Here is a 24,034-nt window from a genome sequence, read left to right on the forward strand (position 1 = left end):
CTGTTTTCAAACTTGAAACCGTGTGTATCAGCATGGGATAGGCCTCCTTTCTTATGAATCCCCTGGTTATCATGGGGTTCGTATTCGCGATATTGGAGGTTAAAATCTTGGCTAGACGCTGATGGTTCCAACCTAGCCTTCAACATCTCCAAGTCTTTTCGGATGTCATCCATTCCGTCGGGATTACAACTGGCTATTTCTTTTGTGCCGGAATTTTGCCCATTATACGCCTTGCATTGTTCTAATAGGCGAACTTCCGTGTCGGCAAATGATTGGCCCTGTTCGATTAGATCTTCCGTCCGCTGGAATAACGCTAAGTTTGCGTCTTCGCACTTAGTTATTCTCTGGCTACGGTCTTCTAAATTTATAGTTAGTTCTTCGACTTTGTTTTTCAGTCCTGCTACGATGACAAGTGTACGTGCGGCTTCCCCACGTAACTCGTTCATGCCCTTGTCATGCTTGTCCAAGGTGCCAGCTATCTGCGCGCATTTTTCTTCTACTTGTCCCCGGACGATGTCATTCTCCTTCCGACATTCATCCCGAATTTCCTCTATGTGTGATTCTATGTCTTGTTTATCAGTTAATCGCAGAGCGGCGAGTTCCTTGACACTAGCGTTCAATTTTTCCTTAATGTCTGCGCGTTCCATTTGAGCCTCATCTCTAACGCGGTCAACCTTTTCATTAACGATGGTAATGTACGCATCCATGTGCACTTTTAATTCGTCTTTCGCGAAGTGACATGCTTCCTGGACTTGAATTAATTTGTCCCTAAGTTCCTGTCCCATCGCTACGCTCGCGGCCTGAACTGCATCTATTTGTGCCTTGAGTTCTGATTTATTTATTTCACACGCAGCCTGTACTCGGTCGATCTTATTCTCTAGTGAAACACTCGCAGCCTGTACTTGGTCGATTTTGTCAACAAGTTCATGTTTAGCTGAAACATTATCGGCCTGCATTTGATCAACTTTATTTTCTACCGAAACACTATTAGTCTGTAATTGGTCTATCTTCAGAGTTAAATTTCGTATTAAGTCCTCTAACGTGAGAGCTTTCATCTCTCCCTGTCCTTCTACCACCATGTCCTGGGATCGCTCCCCACCGTCGTCAGACATTATAACTTTTCTTGAGAAAGCAAAAGGGCCGATCGGCCTCTCACCTTGCTGCACACGAAGGAATACGCTATTGGGTCTAGGCCCTATCCTATGACATTATACCCCTACACTAACTTTCATTTAACAAAAAAAAAATTTGACTATAAAACTTGTTTACATTTGCAGGTCATTCAACTTGAATGCTGGCTTGCGCCTAAGATTTCACAATAAACCGCTCCAATATAACAACAACAACAACATTAAAAACAACGACGAAGTTGGAAATCTCCTGCCCTGAAATACGTTAATTTAAATTTATACCATCTCAACCTCTTTTTAAATAACAACTTGAACTGGTGCTCAGTAATATTTTTACCATTTCAAGCCTTCCTAAACAGCTGTTTATAATATTCATCTCATGTCCAATGACATTTAAATGGAGTCCTGAATTACCAAAATAATATTAAATTTCATATGGGAAAAGAGAAACATCAAATCTTCGAGCTTATTGAATTTTGAATCATTGCCAAACTTGAAGAGATTAGCAATGGATTATATTAATAACTAGCCAAATCTAGCTCCGTTCGAAACTAACCTTACTCTAGCATGATACTACGTTACAAGTGAACACACACTTGACCGTGATGCGGTCATCAATTAATAAAAATCAAAAATTAAAAATATAAAATTTGGAAAAGAAAGTATAAAAATATAAAAATTTTACAATTGATTAGCAATGATATTGACCTCTCTGCCGTTCTTAAAGCAACACTTTGCCGTTCTTAAAGCCCCACTTTGGGCCAGCCATTTTGCACCCGTCCACCTCCCGAGTCCCAGACTAGCATTTATCTCAGGGGTGTCGGTTCATTATTTAAATCATCAAATATAAATATAACGGCATAATAGAACACGGGGATGAACGGAGCAACTTAAAATTAAAAGGGGGAAGGCTCGATTGTAACTTGAATTTAAGGACTCCATGATAGGACTAGGAAGTGACTGTTACTCTAAAAAGGGCATCATCTAACTACAATAAAAAGATTATGAGAGTGGTTTCCTTTGAAATAATTTGCCAGAAGGAGCGGTTTATTACGCCATTTGACGTATAAAATTTTGATACACGTGGCAACAATATTTGAATTTACACACATGTTAAATATATAAATCACTTGCCATACCGCAAGTGGTATCAATATCTTGCTGCGTTGCTTCTGAAATAAAATGACATTCGGAGGTATAATTTACGGATCGATTCCATTTGAATCGAACCGTCACTCAAAGATATAGCTTCCTTCTATCGGGAGCCCGAGCATAACCCATGTTACGGTCGGCTTCCCGATTTAACTAAGATGATGTACTTCGGCTATATACATTTTTCCGAGACCGGTACTCGGACTGGGTAATGTTTCTCGTGAAATGCGAAAACTGGATTCCACGGACAGTTCCTATCTTACGATATCCAGCTGATGCCATACCAATGAATTAGCATATACATATTATTTACATGTGATCTGAATTGTTTCCAGTTAGCCTCAGTAGACTACTGCCACAGATGAGATAACGAGAAGCGGTGGGAAATACCGTGCCATGGCCCCCCTCGCATCGCGAGCGAAGTAAACAAACACGCAAGTATGACTGTAACATCGTCCCGTACGGAAACCGTACAATAACGCGGTAAAAAAAATGATTCTAATATTATCATTCTCATTATTCAACATACGAATAGAGGGATGTTGTCACCAAACAATTTAATCCACGAAATTATCATCCTCGAAATTATTATTATTATTATTATTATTATTATTATGCAACGGTTCCTGGCACTGTCACGTTTGATTAATATCATCATTATTATGCGGGATGCAAACACCAAGTGGTTATTACTGTTATTATTATTATTATATCCCTCTCGTGGTTATTATTATTATTAATGAATAGGTGACTCAAGATATTATTATTATTCACGTCACTTAAAAAGGTTATTATCATTAATGAACCGGTCACTTCCGCCAAATTATATATTAAGATATCGGTCGCAATTACAAATTAATTCACTGATCAACCAACGACATCATTACAGTTATTATTATGACAATTATTATTAATCCGACCGCGGTGATTTAACATCGTCCTTACATTGTTATTATTATCGGTTGCATATTCTCAATTAGATTCCCGTTTAACATCGTTATCAACGCTCAATTAATTAAGGCGGTCCAATCCTTTATCTGCAATATTTATTATTATTATTATCACGACATCATGATTGTCCTCACTCGTTATTACAATGAATACAATATACGACCATTTCTGTGGAATCTGAACTCTCATTATCCTTAGATCCGTTGTATCTCAACGAATAACTGTGCAGTCTATTTATTTCGTACATGCTGTCACGGGTTCGAATTCTACCCGCTGCGTAACTCAGTATTTCTCTGTGACACTGCCCGTACATTTTACACTCATATCAATATCCTAAGTGTCTCTCGTACGGAATTTATTTTCCTCTCTATCTCAATATTCCTCGATTCATTTATTTATTCCTCACAGAATTATCAACTGACTTATTTATTCATTTCGGACATCGTACGACCTTTTATTATCTGACTGCAAATTCTTTCACATTTTCTATCTCATTTGGATCTATGCCTTAGTTCATTCTCCACAAATAATCGTAACATCTTGAAATTATATTTACCAAAATTTGACAATCATGGTCTCGTAATATTAGCACTACATGTTCCGGCTAATGAATCGCAACTTCAAAACGCGACATTTATACGTAAAAAAAATTGGACCGTAATTTAAACCACACGTTCATTAACATGTACGGATTATTAACACCGATCTACATTTCAATATTATTAATCGATCAAATTAAATTATCACGCACTTTAATTCCGAATTAAAACGACCTCCCGTCATTAAATGATTCCCAATAAACTCAACACTTGATCACATGAATTATTATTATCTCCAAATCATATTTAAAAAAGAAATATCTTCTTTAAAAAAATAGTTATATTATTTATTTATTATTATTATTAATATTTAAAAAAAATAATAATTTCGCCTGTAATACGGTAGTCCACTCTTATTATGTTTAACGCATAACCCCTTTTACAAATTCGATTTATTCTGGCACTAATCACTCCAGATATGATTTACTTGGAAATATTATATTAATCGCATCTCACAAATTTAACAACTTCACTTTGAAAATATGACCATATTAATTTCAACAAAACACACTTGGTATGGCGAAGCTGGATTTTCCTTCCATGTCATTAAATGGCTCGTTAAAATGACAAAACATAAAAGCACATATCGGGTCTTATTTAACTAGCATAATCAAAATCAAATGTAAAGAAATTATCGACTACAAAGAAAATAATGAATGCATGCATGACTTAACGTACTACACTATATATACAAATTTACATCTCCAACAAACTGAATACATAAAAGACCCGATTATTTACATTATTATGATTTACTACTGTCCGTGCTACAAATTTAGGATGGGGTCGTTAAGCGACCCATCTTGTTACAGAAGGTAACCAAGTATAATCAAATTATTCCCATTTTTCCCATCACGATAACATTTCCCAAATATATTTTACAGTTTAGTACTCATCTTAGTTATCGGTATTCCATTGCAGCTTTGCAGACGAGAGGCTTCATCCAGCCCCTCTCTGCGTTTTACTCCTCCATCCTTGATGGCGTAGTTTCACAAAAGATTTCCTGGCACATTATCATTTTACACTCATATCTTGACTGCCACAAACCTTCACCATTTACAACGTTAACACAACAAATTTCTATCCTAGACCCAAGAATTTAATATATTTACACTATTTAATCTTCGTCCACCTACCGCACAATGGACCTGGACACGTACGACGTGGTGTCAACTATTACGCCCGCCGCGATACGCCCGATTTATACGGCATTCTTGACGTGTTCATGACATCGGTTCGGTATAGCTAAGTACAGGCTACTACTTCCTTAAAGTACTGTTCGTCACACAGTCTATTATGTACGTACTTATGGTGATATATTTTATACTACTCTCTTGCAGGGTAATTACTTTACGTCACTGATTATTCATAAATAACAAACACTATCCTACGTTAACTATTTCCAGATTTAACATGTTGCTTGAGCGCGATCACACTTTACAAACACTGGCGGATGCTCGCGCCATTAAATGACTGTACGTCCGTAGAATTCTAAGTTACCGGCGACCAACAGTTCAGCTCCCGATATTCAATTCACGTGTGCTGGCGACCGTCAATTCAGCTCCAACGATTCAAGACAAGTGTGCTGTCGACCGTCAATTCAGCTCCGTATATATGGATGAAGCCTTTTTCCCGCGGATTCGTTGACGTCATGCCCCTTAGGGAGGGGGTGGATTTTTAATATCGGTACTTGCACTCCGAATTGGAAGTTAAAATTTACATCAAATTAATCCACTCCGCTAGCATATCTGCTGGATAAAATATGAACTCCTGGTGATCACAGATTTAGGAGATATGGGTGGATTTCGCTCCTCACATTTCGCGCCTTTGTAAGCGTCCCTGACAACGTGGTCTTCTTTCAGCCAATGAGATTCAAGCTGTCCGGTTTCCAAGAAATCCAGCCTTCAATTTAATTAATTTGTCAATAAGTATTGATTATTTTTCCATGCATGACCCCTAATAAATTCATTACATTCATCCGCGTACTCATATTAATTTATTACTGAATACTTTTGTAGTTACGAAAATATCTCATCCATCATTCCTTAAGATGGTATCACTGAGTCTCCCATCAAATTTTTACTATTGGCCGGCAAGCGGTCACGTGATTTAAATCTCCACCTGCTCGAACTTAGGCTAGCGAACGTACACTCAGCCGCTGTAATTTTCCATGAGGTCATGGAATTTCCGTCCTACCAAAAATATCCCAAGGTCTTACTCATGTGGTGGGTTTTCTTTGTATGACTCTCCCCCTTCCTCTTTCTGACCAAGACTTATTTGTGGACTCTGTATTTCCTTGTACGCCAACTAATGATATTCCCTGCTGTGAAGTAGCTAAAAGTTGTCGTGTTGAGCTAATCCGTCAGGCTCCAGTCTGTCGTCCTTCCTTCGCTCTGATTTCAACATTACATAAACGAAATATTTTCAAATACACTCCTCTGTATTTCAATAAATGTCTCATATTATTTTACCGATCAAATCATGATTGATTATGGGCCTAAGTCACTCGGGTTCATCTTCCTCTTGCCCAGGTAAAAAAAAATCTAGTGAGCATCATGAGATTTTTTTTATTTTTTATGATGTGTCCATATCATCACTATCATGATTTGACATTGGATCCTCTGTTCTGCGACGGCTATTGATTTCGTCTCTCAACATCTGGTTCCTGACCCTTAACTCCTCGTTCTGCCTTTCGATATCATGGATCGCATTGACAAATTCCTGCACGTCTCTGTCTATCTCTCCACACTCTGGACATGGCCTTGCTTCAATTGGTGTACGGATTACTTGGACTTCTTCTTCCCTTCCGTCATCTTCTTCATCCTCTTCTTCGACATCATCTTCTTCCGGCTCGTCATCTGCTTCCTCTCGTTCATCCTCTGCTTCTAGTCACATCTCTTTGTTTCCTTGTCCCGAATCGAACGTCGGTGCATTCGGGTTCAAGTCGCTGCCCCCTTTCCTTGCTCTTTGGAATTGCAAGCTCTCCGCTCCTGTCGCTTCCTCATCACGGCCTCGATCATGGATCGCCTCCTTCCATTTTCTCTTGTTCAGCTCTTCTATATACCGCCTAGACTCTTGGTATCTGTCATCCTTCTCCTGACGAGATCCTCCCTGGTAATATCTCGGGTTCCCTTGATTCCTAGCTGGATACGGCCTATAATTATTTCTCTGGAATCCACGGTATCCCCTGTCAGCTCGAAAGTTCCCTTGGTTGGTTTGCCGGTTGCCTTCCGCAAAATTCCTTGGTCTCATCCATTGTCGCGGCTTCCACTCCGTATTATATGCTCGACGAGGTTCTGGATCAGTACTAGTTCCCTGGTTCTTCGTACTAGTGGTCTTCGGTTCGATTGTCCGTTCGATATTATTCACCTGTTGGTCCCTGCTCCTAATTTGTCTTGGGTTCGAATGATGCGTTGTGAGGTCTAATTGACGTAATAAAGCCTCCGCATCGACAGCTGTCTGGACATTTGACGCTATCATCATTCGTTGGACCTCGAATGGCAATTGTTTTCCAATGGCGCTAATCAATTCTGTTTCGCTCATTGGATTATCAAGCTCCCGTAGCTTGTGAAATTGTGCCACAAAGTAATCAGAGAATTTCGTTGGTGAAGATGTTGCATATCGTCTGGAGTATACTTCCAGCCTTAACTCCTGTTGTTCCTGAATACTCCAGAACTTTTGGAGAAAAGCCCGCCGAAATCCTTCAAAATCTTCAAAAGTATACAAGAAAGCCCTGAACCATACAGCTGGTGCTCCGTCTAGGAATTTCTCGACTGTTCGCAGTTGTCGCTCTACTGGTATTTTATTCTCACTTATATAACCGGCGATTTCCCGGATGAAACCTTTCGGGGTGACATGCCCACGGGCATCGAACTTTGGTGGCTTGTCATCAGACATCTTAATGACGTGTACCACCGATGTCGGGATAGCACTTGATGACGTAGACGACCCATCTCTGTTTTCAAACTTGAAACCGTGTGTATCAGCATGGGATAGGCCTCCTTTCTTATGAATCCCCTGGTTATCATGGGGTTCGTATTCGCGATATTGGAGGTTAAAATCTTGGCTAGACGCTGATGGTTCCAACCTAGCCTTCAACATCTCCAAGTCTTTTCGGATGTCATCCATTCCGTCGGGATTACAACTGGCTATTTCTTTTGTGCCGGAATTTTGCCCATTATACGCCTTGCATTGTTCTAATAGGCGAACTTCCGTGTCGGCAAATGATTGGCCCTGTTCGATTAGATCTTCCGTCCGCTGGAATAACGCTAAGTTTGCGTCTTCGCACTTAGTTATTCTCTGGCTACGGTCTTCTAAATTTATAGTTAGTTCTTCGACTTTGTTTTTCAGTCCTGCTACGATGACAAGTGTACGTGCGGCTTCCCCACGTAACTCGTTCATGCCCTTGTCATGCTTGTCCAAGGTGCCAGCTATCTGCGCGCATTTTTCTTCTACTTGTCCCCGGACGATGTCATTCTCCTTCCGACATTCATCCCGAATTTCCTCTATGTGTGATTCTATGTCTTGTTTATCAGTTAATCGCAGAGCGGCGAGTTCCTTGACACTAGCGTTCAATTTTTCCTTAATGTCTGCGCGTTCCATTTGAGCCTCATCTCTAACGCGGTCAACCTTTTCATTAACGATGGTAATGTACGCATCCATGTGCACTTTTAATTCGTCTTTCGCGAAGTGACATGCTTCCTGGACTTGAATTAATTTGTCCCTAAGTTCCTGTCCCATCGCTACGCTCGCGGCCTGAACTGCATCTATTTGTGCCTTGAGTTCTGATTTATTTATTTCACACGCAGCCTGTACTCGGTCGATCTTATTCTCTAGTGAAACACTCGCAGCCTGTACTTGGTCGATTTTGTCAACAAGTTCATGTTTAGCTGAAACATTATCGGCCTGCATTTGATCAACTTTATTTTCTACCGAAACACTATTAGTCTGTAATTGGTCTATCTTCAGAGTTAAATTTCGTATTAAGTCCTCTAACGTGAGAGCTTTCATCTCTCCCTGTCCTTCTACCACCATGTCCTGGGATCGCTCCCCACCGTCGTCAGACATTATAACTTTTCTTGAGAAAGCAAAAGGGCCGATCGGCCTCTCACCTTGCTGCACACGAAGGAATACGCTATTGGGTCTAGGCCCTATCCTATGACATTATACCCCTACACTAACTTTCATTTAACAAAAAAAAAATTTGACTATAAAACTTGTTTACATTTGCAGGTCATTCAACTTGAATGCTGGCTTGCGCCTAAGATTTCACAATAAACCGCTCCAATATAACAACAACAACAACATTAAAAACAACGACGAAGTTGGAAATCTCCTGCCCTGAAATACGTTAATTTAAATTTATACCATCTCAACCTCTTTTTAAATAACAACTTGAACTGGTGCTCAGTAATATTTTTACCATTTCAAGCCTTCCTAAACAGCTGTTTATAATATTCATCTCATGTCCAATGACATTTAAATGGAGTCCTGAATTACCAAAATAATATTAAATTTCATATGGGAAAAGAGAAACATCAAATCTTCGAGCTTATTGAATTTTGAATCATTGCCAAACTTGAAGAGATTAGCAATGGATTATATTAATAACTAGCCAAATCTAGCTCCGTTCGAAACTAACCTTACTCTAGCATGATACTACGTTACAAGTGAACACACACTTGACCGTGATGCGGTCATCAATTAATAAAAATCAAAAATTAAAAATATAAAATTTGGAAAAGAAAGTATAAAAATATAAAAATTTTACAATTGATTAGCAATGATATTGACCTCTCTGCCGTTCTTAAAGCAACACTTTGCCGTTCTTAAAGCCCCACTTTGGGCCAGCCATTTTGCACCCGTCCACCTCCCGAGTCCCAGACTAGCATTTATCTCAGGGGTGTCGGTTCATTATTTAAATCATCAAATATAAATATAACGGCATAATAGAACACGGGGATGAACGGAGCAACTTAAAATTAAAAGGGGGAAGGCTCGATTGTAACTTGAATTTAAGGACTCCATGATAGGACTAGGAAGTGACTGTTACTCTAAAAAGGGCATCATCTAACTACAATAAAAAGATTATGAGAGTGGTTTCCTTTGAAATAATTTGCCAGAAGGAGCGGTTTATTACGCCATTTGACGTATAAAATTTTGATACACGTGGCAACAATATTTGAATTTACACACATGTTAAATATATAAATCACTTGCCATACCGCAAGTGGTATCAATATCTTGCTGCGTTGCTTCTGAAATAAAATGACATTCGGAGGTATAATTTACGGATCGATTCCATTTGAATCGAACCGTCACTCAAAGATATAGCTTCCTTCTATCGGGAGCCCGAGCATAACCCATGTTACGGTCGGCTTCCCGATTTAACTAAGATGATGTACTTCGGCTATATACATTTTTCCGAGACCGGTACTCGGACTGGGTAATGTTTCTCGTGAAATGCGAAAACTGGATTCCACGGACAGTTCCTATCTTACGATATCCAGCTGATGCCATACCAATGAATTAGCATATACATATTATTTACATGTGATCTGAATTGTTTCCAGTTAGCCTCAGTAGACTACTGCCACAGATGAGATAACGAGAAGCGGTGGGAAATACCGTGCCATGGCCCCCCTCGCATCGCGAGCGAAGTAAACAAACACGCAAGTATGACTGTAACATCGTCCCGTACGGAAACCGTACAATAACGCGGTAAAAAAAATGATTCTAATATTATCATTCTCATTATTCAACATACGAATAGAGGGATGTTGTCACCAAACAATTTAATCCACGAAATTATCATCCTCGAAATTATTATTATTATTATTATTATTATTATTATGCAACGGTTCCTGGCACTGTCACGTTTGATTAATATCATCATTATTATGCGGGATGCAAACACCAAGTGGTTATTACTGTTATTATTATTATTATATCCCTCTCGTGGTTATTATTATTATTAATGAATAGGTGACTCAAGATATTATTATTATTCACGTCACTTAAAAAGGTTATTATCATTAATGAACCGGTCACTTCCGCCAAATTATATATTAAGATATCGGTCGCAATTACAAATTAATTCACTGATCAACCAACGACATCATTACAGTTATTATTATGACAATTATTATTAATCCGACCGCGGTGATTTAACATCGTCCTTACATTGTTATTATTATCGGTTGCATATTCTCAATTAGATTCCCGTTTAACATCGTTATCAACGCTCAATTAATTAAGGCGGTCCAATCCTTTATCTGCAATATTTATTATTATTATTATCACGACATCATGATTGTCCTCACTCGTTATTACAATGAATACAATATACGACCATTTCTGTGGAATCTGAACTCTCATTATCCTTAGATCCGTTGTATCTCAACGAATAACTGTGCAGTCTATTTATTTCGTACATGCTGTCACGGGTTCGAATTCTACCCGCTGCGTAACTCAGTATTTCTCTGTGACACTGCCCGTACATTTTACACTCATATCAATATCCTAAGTGTCTCTCGTACGGAATTTATTTTCCTCTCTATCTCAATATTCCTCGATTCATTTATTTATTCCTCACAGAATTATCAACTGACTTATTTATTCATTTCGGACATCGTACGACCTTTTATTATCTGACTGCAAATTCTTTCACATTTTCTATCTCATTTGGATCTATGCCTTAGTTCATTCTCCACAAATAATCGTAACATCTTGAAATTATATTTACCAAAATTTGACAATCATGGTCTCGTAATATTAGCACTACATGTTCCGGCTAATGAATCGCAACTTCAAAACGCGACATTTATACGTAAAAAAAATTGGACCGTAATTTAAACCACACGTTCATTAACATGTACGGATTATTAACACCGATCTACATTTCAATATTATTAATCGATCAAATTAAATTATCACGCACTTTAATTCCGAATTAAAACGACCTCCCGTCATTAAATGATTCCCAATAAACTCAACACTTGATCACATGAATTATTATTATCTCCAAATCATATTTAAAAAAGAAATATCTTCTTTAAAAAAATAGTTATATTATTTATTTATTATTATTATTAATATTTAAAAAAAATAATAATTTCGCCTGTAATACGGTAGTCCACTCTTATTATGTTTAACGCATAACCCCTTTTACAAATTCGATTTATTCTGGCACTAATCACTCCAGATATGATTTACTTGGAAATATTATATTAATCGCATCTCACAAATTTAACAACTTCACTTTGAAAATATGACCATATTAATTTCAACAAAACACACTTGGTATGGCGAAGCTGGATTTTCCTTCCATGTCATTAAATGGCTCGTTAAAATGACAAAACATAAAAGCACATATCGGGTCTTATTTAACTAGCATAATCAAAATCAAATGTAAAGAAATTATCGACTACAAAGAAAATAATGAATGCATGCATGACTTAACGTACTACACTATATATACAAATTTACATCTCCAACAAACTGAATACATAAAAGACCCGATTATTTACATTATTATGATTTACTACTGTCCGTGCTACAAATTTAGGATGGGGTCGTTAAGCGACCCATCTTGTTACAGAAGGTAACCAAGTATAATCAAATTATTCCCATTTTTCCCATCACGATAACATTTCCCAAATATATTTTACAGTTTAGTACTCATCTTAGTTATCGGTATTCCATTGCAGCTTTGCAGACGAGAGGCTTCATCCAGCCCCTCTCTGCGTTTTACTCCTCCATCCTTGATGGCGTAGTTTCACAAAAGATTTCCTGGCACATTATCATTTTACACTCATATCTTGACTGCCACAAACCTTCACCATTTACAACGTTAACACAACAAATTTCTATCCTAGACCCAAGAATTTAATATATTTACACTATTTAATCTTCGTCCACCTACCGCACAATGGACCTGGACACGTACGACGTGGTGTCAACTATTACGCCCGCCGCGATACGCCCGATTTATACGGCATTCTTGACGTGTTCATGACATCGGTTCGGTATAGCTAAGTACAGGCTACTACTTCCTTAAAGTACTGTTCGTCACACAGTCTATTATGTACGTACTTATGGTGATATATTTTATACTACTCTCTTGCAGGGTAATTACTTTACGTCACTGATTATTCATAAATAACAAACACTATCCTACGTTAACTATTTCCAGATTTAACATGTTGCTTGAGCGCGATCACACTTTACAAACACTGGCGGATGCTCGCGCCATTAAATGACTGTACGTCCGTAGAATTCTAAGTTACCGGCGACCAACAGTTCAGCTCCCGATATTCAATTCACGTGTGCTGGCGACCGTCAATTCAGCTCCAACGATTCAAGACAAGTGTGCTGTCGACCGTCAATTCAGCTCCGTATATATGGATGAAGCCTTTTTCCCGCGGATTCGTTGACGTCATGCCCCTTAGGGAGGGGGTGGATTTTTAATATCGGTACTTGCACTCCGAATTGGAAGTTAAAATTTACATCAAATTAATCCACTCCGCTAGCATATCTGCTGGATAAAATATGAACTCCTGGTGATCACAGATTTAGGAGATATGGGTGGATTTCGCTCCTCACATTTCGCGCCTTTGTAAGCGTCCCTGACAACGTGGTCTTCTTTCAGCCAATGAGATTCAAGCTGTCCGGTTTCCAAGAAATCCAGCCTTCAATTTAATTAATTTGCCAATAAGTATTGATTATTTTTCCATGCATGACCCCTAATAAGTTCATTACATTCATCCGCGTACTCATATTAATTTATTACTGAATACTTTTGTAGTTACGAAAATATCTCATCCATCATTCCTTAAGATGGTATCACTGAGTCTCCCATCAAATTTTTACTATTGGCCGGCAAGCGGTCACGTGATTTAAATCTCCACCTGCTCGAACTTAGGCTAGCGAACGTACACTCAGCCGCTGTAATTTTCCATGAGGTCATGGAATTTCCGTCCTACCAAAAATATCCCAAGGTCTTACTCATGTGGTGGGTTTTCTTTGTATGACTCTCCCCCTTCCTCTTTCTGACCAAGACTTATTTGTGGACTCTGTATTTCCTTGTACGCCAACTAATGATATTCCCTGCTGTGAAGTAGCTAAAAGTTGTCGTGTTGAGCTAATCCGTCAGGCTCCAGTCTGTCGTCCTTCCTTCGCTCTGATTTCAACATTACATAAACGAAATATTTTCAAATACACTCCTCTGTATTTCAATAAATGTCTCATATTATTTTACCGATCAAATCATGATTGATTATGGGCCTAAGTCACTCGGGTTCAATACATCACGTCGCTCATTTCATCTCGTAAACTCCTCTGATGAAGTTGACACGAGAGAAAACTTGCTACGAAGATTCATCTCACTTCATACCCTATCCTGCAGCAACATGGGATAAGGGTTGGCACACACTCATTTTTTTATACTTACGTGTATGTAAACTCCAAACAGTGTACTGTATTGATCGAATTCGCACAGGCAATTACAAAACTTTCTCTTCAAAGAATGGATGGACCAATTCCTCTCCTCTTTTGGTTTTGGGAGTTTTTTTTGCCAATCTGATCGTTCTTTATGATACCATCACCAATTTTCTTTTCTTTATGGTCACAGTATATTTCATTACCTATTTTTCTCTTGTACATGACTAGCATTGTTAGACATGCACCACTTTAAGTACAAACATCAAAGATGTGCAATTCCTATACCAACTCATTCAGAATGACCAACACTAAAACAAAAATGTTGCGCTTTGCCCAAAATAATCACATATGATAGTACTCACAATGTAGATCTTTCAAAATCTAGTACCGTAACAAAATAGTTTCAAACAATGATTTTGCAGTCTGCCTGGATCACAATCCTCTTGCTGACTGGTTGATGCAGGCTCATTGCTGATGTGTAATGTTAGTATGTACAGTATTTGGATATTCGTGCATCCATTGATGTTTGTGTATCTTCTAAGTTGTGTACTAGGGAAGTGCATATATTCCCACGTGTTTGTGATATCTCTAATAGATCAGGATTATTTAATGTTCATTTAGATGCAGTTCTTTTTCTGAATATAAGTTCTGAGCTTTTCTGACTTTATTAATTTCAATCAAGACAAAAGAAATTTCATTAGATAGTAAGTAAATTTTCCAGTATGTCTCCAGTGGTGGTGAGCTGCATGTACCTTTCCACTCACATACCACCCCTTCTGTAAATCTGACATGGCAGGAAATCAAACCTAGGCTAATAGCACTAACCATCATACTATAGAGGCAAACTTTTCAAATGCAAGTAAATTAATGCTTTAACTAGCGGAATGTGCTCATCATTATATTACTGTAATAGACCTGTCATGTACAAATCTTGGTTGTGCTCACTGATTTTGAAATTCCAAATCTTCAACCCCCAGTCATCATCATCATCATCCCTTCCAGCAAGCCGGGTAGGGTGCTTCAACCCACAGTACATTGAGATATGTACCTAAAAGAGAAAGTATCCAAGAGTTGGTACATTCTAAATATAAAATTTGGCTGAAATATCTTCAGTAGAGTTCCTCTTAATTTTTCATGAATTGGTCTTCAAATGGTCTGGAAAGTAATTTTTAAATGCTAAATTCAGAATTAATTCTCAAAAAACAAACAAACTTTTAATTTTACATATCGTTGGTTGATATTCGCATCAGAGTATTCATATCTCTCCTGCGATGCAGATGCCTTTGATGGCTAATGAGATCACTCCTGGCATGAAAAATACAACCACACTGATTGCGCCTTATAGATGGTGGAGGTCATGGTTGAGCCTGGCATTGTTTACACCTCAGATGTTTTTCTATTTCCTGTCTATGATGTTCACGCTCAAATTATGCAACAGTAGCTGCAGTAGTTGTGCAATGGCAATTGCAATCTTCTGCAATGATTTACTAAGTACTTGGATCAATGCGAGTGCTCCTGAAGGTTTTCTTCAGGTCTCCGTCCTGTACTGAATTCACTACACAGAATGTTTTGAGGAAGTATGTCATCTGGACATGTCCAATCCATTTGAGCTGGTGACCATCGATGGTGGCTTCTATACTGTTTATCTGTGTTTGGGATAAATGCAAAAATGCATACCTTACATTTAAGAAAGGTTATATATAAAATTAGTGTTCGAAAATCTAGAATATCTGTAAAATTGTATTTTATAATTATAATTTACAGTAGTAATGCCTGCTGGTTCATTTCTGAACAGTGTACAATATTTTTGTCAAGTATTTAATGTTTCTGTGTGCAATAGATAAAGACTTCAAACGCATTTTTCTCAAAATTAGCTTTTGGCACATACGCCTCTGCTATTGTAATGGTCTCATATGTCAACATTGCATCATCATCATCATCATCATCATCAGGCTCTGCAACATTATTTCATACTGAACTCTTGCTTCTCTGGAAATGTTGATGTCTGTCTTGATATATTGCTACTTGTCTTTGTTTCCTAGCTGATGTATATCTTCATGTGTTATTTATTATGAATATGTTTCAGGTTCTCGCTCCAAAGGAAGTCTTGGATGAATGGCAGGAGCGTCCTCAGAAATTAGTGTCACGTTACATCAAACGTTATCTTAGCATGAAAGGCAGGCTTTCTCTGGATGGATATGGAGGTTCTGTGTGTGTTAAGAGTCCACGTAGATTTAAACTCGTACAACAAGAATCGGAGACCTATGATTAAATCCTAGTCTCTTAGCCATCTGTATTTATATAGAATATACACCTTTTCTGTTAAGCAATTAAGTCTGAGAGAAATTGAATGAGCATACACAGCGTTTTGATCAGTTCTCTGCTTTACTGTAACTTCTTATTTCAAGGTGCCTTGGTATAGGGATTCTATGATTATTTATCACTACACTGTGATTCATCATAAAATCAACCAGAGAATATTTTGTTTCATCTAGAGTTAACCTGTGTATAGAAATGGCAACGGATCACTTAATCTCATTAAAAACAGCATTGATGGTTACTGGCACCAAGGTACTATGAAAACATTCCAAATTATCTTAAGTGTAAGCAAGAAATAAATTTGATGTGTTTCAATAAATTGAACAATCATGTTCTGCTAGTTGAAGTCCTAAATTTGACCCCATCATAAATTTGAACAGGGTCAAATTTAAATGCTTCCTGTAAAGAAAACTACTTTTGGTGATGCAATTGTGGAAAATGAGAATTCTGTGTATATACCAATATGGACATTGTTATTCTACGAAATGATCTGGACGTGCATGAAAAAATTGTATAGCAGTTCACTAATACACTACAAGCTGATGTGTTGTATAACTGCAGTCTTTGCTATGAGTATGAAAGAATATCTCAGGAAAGAATTTCAATAGAGATATTTTAAAATATTTTCATACCCTTCTTGTTTTCTGTCTGAGAAAATTCTAGATCAGCTCATAGAAAATTAAAAATCATCATTTACTGTGGTGCATGAAGTGCAAGTCATATATGAATTCATGGTTTAGAAGTAGCCAATGGTCTTCCTCCTAACCATTAATATGGGGATAGATGGAAAATTATTTTAATTATCATTGGTATTAATGAATTATTAATTTTATTGCATCTCTTGTGTTTTGTAAAATAGAATCAATTCCATTTTTGTGTACTGGGCTGTTTACTTTTGGTGTAGGTTTCACACTATGTTAGAAAATTTAAGTTCTGTGTGAAAATAGTAGATGTATTATAAATTTATAATATAAAGAGAAAAAAGCAACTTATTTTTAAATAATGAAATATAGACATGATTGCTAGTGCATAATGCAATGCATTATATCGTCTTCCAAAGTGAATTGATCAACAGCCGGTTCATTCATACTACTATTTGCCAAATAATTGGAATGGTATCAACAGTTTATAAATTCTTAAATACAGTGCAAAATTATATAAATTTCTTTGCAAACAAAATGAAAATACTGGCAATGATAATAAAGTGGATGAATAAACTTAAAAACAGTTGTAAGAAATGGCTGTAGAGGTTGCTCCCCCTTAAGTGAATGTTTTACAATGAGACTAATCTGTAAATGATGGACGTTGTCAGTACTAAAATCCAAATTTCTTGGTAGTTTCCATTGTACTTTTATCATATTGGCTAATGAACAAGAGCTATTTGTTTTCAGCTTATTACATGTCCACCTCTATAGTATAACAGCTAGCATTATTAACTCTTGTCCTTGGAGCAAGACAAGGTAACCCATAGACAAAATCTTGTGATTTCCATGAGATAAACCAACCTGTTTCATCAGCTAATGTTGTGACAGCATCCAATGAACTTATCTATTGCTTTGGTGACAGACTGTTCCATCTGTCTAGATATTAAAACTATTTGAATTTTAATACCAGGACATCATTTTCAGCTCTTCAGGGAGGGGTTCCTAAATTCTGTTGCATGATTCAGTTTCCTATGTATTAAAGTAAAGTTGGATTAACTATGTTGTAATATACATATAACAACATTTATAGCTACTATGAATAATAGACATAGAAGATTTGAGAGATAAAGTATAGAATATTTGCACAATATTGAAAAAGGAAACTGCCAACTCATTGATCAAACAATTGGCTGAATGTTTAAAACCAGCTCATAAATAGTTTTCCTAGTATTTACAGTGTAAAAGAATAACATATTATTGTACTTACCCATTATAGGTTAAATTCATAAGACATGAAGATTAATAATTAAACATAATTAAGCATTTTTCCAAATGAGCTTTTCCAGAAGATCAGCTGGCTACCATATCCCTTGAACATTCTTTGAAAAGTCCATGTTTGTAATAATACCCTGAAGAAGTTTGAAATAGCCCTGGATGTTCATTGAAATATTCAAATTGTTTAATCTTTTGGCCAAAGATGGTAAAAATAGAAATGGCCAGAGGTAAATAAAATGGGATGTATGCCACACACTTTAAAGTTGGGGTGAATTTTAACACATTTTTTATTTATGTTATACACATATATTCTTTACACAAATGTATGTTCAAATCTTGGTGACAACCAGGTGGACTCTCCCATGTCATAAAATTTACTTACATTTTCAGGATATTACACCATAGCATTTTACAACACACTTTGTGAAAGTGTTACATGTCATTTCTTATACACTGAAGAATCTACTGTATTAAACCTTTTGTTAGCAATGAAATGTGTCCGATTGTGAAGTTTTATGCTGACTGAAAATGAATTCTTGAGTTAAAGAATTAGGAATGCTTATGTAGTCCCCTTAATGAGTTCCTTTCACTTTTTATTAGGGAGTACCATTAGACTTTTCTACCCAGGAATTTGTATTTTCTCAAAATCTATCCCTGATTAAAATGCGGATATAAAATATTTATTTAGGAAATTGTACGTTGCTGTTACCAGTCATTTTTTAAGTTTTATTAAGTACTGGTAATTAACTTCACAATATTTCCCTCATGGTCACAAACTTACTGTCAACCTCCATAGCGTAACAGTGTTATTAGCTGCCATCCTTAGGGTGTAGGTTCGATTCCCGGTACTGCCAGAAGTTAAAAAATGGCAGAAGGGCTGAGATTTGATTAAAACGGTACATGCAGCTCACTTCCATTGAGCATGTGCCTGAAAGAGCTGCACTACCTTGGGATGATGACACACATTTCGTTAGTTACTTACTAATCACAGTCTCTGAAATGCATTGTGAAGTGAATTATTTAATGTAACTTCAGAAGTGTCTGGTAACAGTGATTTATTATTTCATAAAGAATAATTTCACGTTCATGGATAAGGCCTACTTTAAAACATGGTTATGTTTATCTAGTGTCCTCTTATGTAAGGAACCCTTCCAGTGAAAATGTTTGCTCTTGTAATTTAGTGAATACAGGCATAGAAAATAGAGCAAATAATAAAATTAGGTTTGTTTTCTTTGAGAAAATGATCTAATTCATTTATCATAGAAAGGACATACAAATAATAGAGCTACTCACCAAATTTGAGGAAGTGTTACCTATATTTCATGAGTAGGAAAGAGCAGAAGATTTAAAGTTTCATAAAGGTCTTATGAGTGAAGAACAAGAACCTAAAACTAAATACCCATAGCAGGACCTAAATTCATGTATTTTCTTCTGGTTTAGAAGAACGCTGAGACAAGTGTGAAAATTATATAGGATTTGATCTTTTCCTATCTGCTGGTGAGGCATGAGTATTAGGGAAGAATAATAATGTGAAGTAATTGATAAATATTTCATTCATGTGATGAAGCTAATGACTAGCTAGTATGACTAGAAGTAAAGAAAATGCCTGGTTGAGACTAATGAGAACATTTGATGTCAAATATATCTGGTTTTCTTGATTGTACAGTGAATGTACACAATCTTTTGAAACTGTTAAATAATCTGCAATGCATTTCTTTCACTAGTATTCATTTCTCATCTATGGTTCATGTATAGTATACAGTTCATTTAGTATAAATCATTAAATTATACTTATGTTTTATAACTTGTTTACTACTGTGAATGTTGTGAAGTGCTTCAATCAGAAATGTCAGTTTTTGTTTGTAACTTGTCTTGTATGAAGTTTCTTTCTGAAGCAATACCATACTTGATCTGTTTTTTAAATCATTATTTTTTCTTCCTATTTTTCCCCCCTCCTGAATGCTTTATTTATTATTATGTCACTTCTTAAGGATTAGATATCTCAATTTTTCTTTCTTGTGTGTGTTTATAGTACAGTATATTGTAAATATATTGAGTTCCTTTTAATTTTGACTTTCATTTCATTTTCCCAGTATTTCTCTTACAATCACCAAACTTATTATACTGTATTATACTTCACTTTTTGGGATCAACACAAATAGATTGATCTATAGTTACATAATAATGTTAATAATCATAATAAGCAAAATCAGAATGTTGAAATTTGTAGGCAGCTCACCTAGATGGCATAACTTCAGAACACCTGCATCACGGAAGCACCAGGCTAGCAATAGTCACAAGAAACTACTGCTGCTGCTGCTGGTACTACTACTACTACTACTACTACTACTACTACTACTACTACTACTACTACTACTACTACTACTACTACATCCTTATCCTTATCCTTATTAAAGCTCTTCACATTAATTTTTCCACACACGTCTAAGGTACGCTACATATAACTAGAAGCCGTTTACACTACAATAAAGCACAGTTTCTCACATTTCCAGTTCTGATACTATACCGTACATAGGGACAGTCAATATGTGATAAATAAATAATAATAATAATAATAATAATAATAATAATAATATTATTATTATGATAGTTTTAAAAATGATGTAGATATATTGGTGTCATTCCTATCAATTCCCACCATCAAAGACATTTGTAACATAGGATTGTTAAAGTTAGTAACGCTGCGTAACTACATATACAGTAGTAAAAGTAAAGCCGCATTCCCACAGGGCGTGATGTGCTTGAGCCAATTATGGTTTCGTGGTTATTCCACACCAGTTCAAGCTTGATGGAAAACGTGATCTGTTCACATGGAAAGAACAAAATAGTCAAGTTGAGACGTGGCCATGGACAAGTTAGTTGCTGAAGGATGAGTGGTTAATGTGTTCAATTTCAGCGAATTAAGTCTCTCGTATCTTGCAGCAAAGAAAAAATAGTCGAAGGAGATGGTGTGTAAGGCAGTGGATATTGCAATTTGAGTGAGTGTCCCCTCTGTTATACGTAAGGTCGAATGAAAAGAGTTCATTTTTCTCAACCAAGCAACTTTAGGGTTGTAGATTTCATTGGTAGACTTTCCTGATCTCTCACTATCAGAAATTTGCTTCAATTCCTGACAAAAAAGACTATTTAACTTTTGAAATTTCACTAATCACTTCCTTTGGTCCAAATCCTGGTATGCTTAAGGTATCAGATATTTATTTAGCTGCTGCTGCCCGCTTATCATGGTCTCTTTTAAAGTTAAAAACTTCATGATTGTTCCGTATTGAATAGAGAAATAAGAAGATGTACAATATTATAGGGAAGGATCCACCTTTCAATACTTCGTAGTAAAAAGTAGTTACAACCTGTTTATTGGGACCGGTTTCAACACATTTCAAGTGTCATCATCAGCCAATTAGCGAAGATCTTAAAACAACTAATATATTGAACACAGGCAAAATATTAACATTGTATCATATTGTAGCAATTCAGTTAATGTTCAAAACACAATAATCACTCTCTTGACTGTGATTATAATATTGTACATCTTCTTATCATGGTCTCGATACTCATCTAATGTTGGATTGTACAGAACAGTTTCCTTTTGGTAAAGTTTCAAAAATCGTATAGTGTCATTGTCACTAAATCTAAAAACAAGCTTACTAGACATCTTGCATCACCAAAGCCAGGTGGCTCAGGACTGAAAATCAAACATGTTTGATTCCTTCACGATGTCGTAGGCAAGGTTACTACACTGTGTTCACATGGGTAGTGGCTTACGAAAGCGCAATCGACTCAAGCGTGTCACGCCCTGTGGGAACCCGGCATAAAGTTGTTCATGTCTGCTACCTGACCTGTCCTTTTATTCTGTAATTTTCAAGATGGTGAACACAGCTCAGTTTAAACATCCTCAAATGGTCAGATGATGTGTTTGCTACTTTGGTTTGAGACAAGGATATCTTTTGATTGGTATTGGAAACACTTCATCTTTCCCAACTGCTAGTTGTTAGCTGCCTTACAGGCATGATACAAGCTTATCCTACTTGTCTTGCACTTGAAAATTGGTCTTTTGGAACGGCCACATATGGAAGATGTGGATTTTGGTGATGATGTTTGCCTCACTCCCAGATGTCCAGAACGTGTTAGTAGATCTGAAACAAAACGGGGGGGAAAAAAAAAAAAAGACAGAGGGAGAGGGGGAGGGGGAGGGGAGTGCAAATTATAGTAAATTTCAGGAAGAAACAAGAGAGTTCATTGACAACAGTTTTTGGTTCAGTGTGGTAGGAATTACTGTATAAACAAAGTTTTATGTGGGCACCATGGTTTCATCAAATAGTAAAATTTGTTCCAACATTAAAAGGTATTTCAAAAAGGCCAATGCTTCACTTGTATTGCTGTACTTGTTCTTACATTCACTTACCAATTAATGAGAAATAAGCAAACCTTTATCAACTTTTGATTTTCAACGTCAAGGGTCGATTACCTAGATGTTAAGGCTCTTTAAACAACAATAGTCATCATTAATTTTCAATGTAACATGGTAATTGGTGGTGAGTTAGGAAGAAAATCATAAGAATAAGTGAAATTGAATAATGAGTAATAGGTATATATCAGCCACGCTTTACACCAGAAAAAAAAAAGAACAACTTTATTTACGAAAGCTCCATTGTTTGAAGGAGAACAACGAAAACAACAACAAAAAAGTTACTTGGAGAGGCTTCAAAAAATAAATAAGATGAATGAGATCAGAAGATGGATATGAGCTATTATTTTGTTATAACCCCTTCCCCTTACACTAAGATAAATTCTGGATTTAGGAGATGGTGGCTATACCATAGTCATCAGGTGCAAATGGTGTACAAACATATCATCGTATGTACAAATATAACATATCTCTTTTTAAATTTTGGTACAATAACAATTATCACCATAAACAGTATTAATAGTATTGTGAAATGATAATAATTGTCTATAGTATGTATTTCTTCCTACCCACTGAATATTGGTGATATATAATTATGTTATCAAGAGAGAAAGCTAAGATGAGGAAAATGTTGAAATGTTCCACCCACGGTGCCAGTCTGTTATTTGTGAATAACCAGGAATAGGCAAGGTAGATTAGAATGTTGCTTTTAAACCTTGTTTTGATCATCAATTCAGATAATGTATTATAATGGTCAGCCCATTTTCTAAGGTAGGCACAGTTAGGACAACTTATTTGAGATCTGAGACATTTTGGTCTAAAAAGCACAAATTCAGTAGCTTATGTGCTATATACTAAGCAAGTTGAGGGACATTTAACAAATCTGGATGACCAGCTGCTACATTGTTCACAGCACTTTAACATATTTTATTGATAACTTAGTAAAATAGCCTCCTCATAACGTTTTTTCGATAAATACAGGGTCCTGCAATACGATCTGATGGTTTTGTAAATTAAAAAACAAAGATGTACTTAAATGCATCTTGATATTTACTTGTTCATAGAAAATAAACATTGTTGCCATTTAATAATGACCCAGAA

The 24,034-nt window shown here is 36.6% G+C and overlaps 1 protein-coding gene across 3 annotated transcripts in view; it reads left to right on the plus strand.

Annotated features, from left to right (window-relative positions):
• LOC136857024 (uridine phosphorylase 1) overlaps positions 1 to 20,577 on the plus strand; it is a 331,210-nt gene extending 310,633 nt beyond the window's left edge. For all 3 annotated transcript variants that reach the window (XM_067135371.2, XM_068225042.1, XM_068225043.1), the window contains one exon: positions 16,359 to 20,577. In XM_067135371.2, coding sequence (XP_066991472.2) covers positions 16,359 to 16,544 — 186 coding nt within the window. In that variant the 3' untranslated portion in view covers positions 16,545 to 20,577. The remainder of the gene's footprint in view (positions 1 to 16,358) is intronic.
• Positions 20,578 to 24,034: the final 3,457 nt, after the last annotated feature.

Source organism: Anabrus simplex, chromosome 1 (genome assembly GCF_040414725.1).
Source record: "Anabrus simplex isolate iqAnaSimp1 chromosome 1, ASM4041472v1, whole genome shotgun sequence".
In the NCBI taxonomy this organism is placed as follows: domain Eukaryota; kingdom Metazoa; phylum Arthropoda; class Insecta; order Orthoptera; family Tettigoniidae; genus Anabrus; species Anabrus simplex.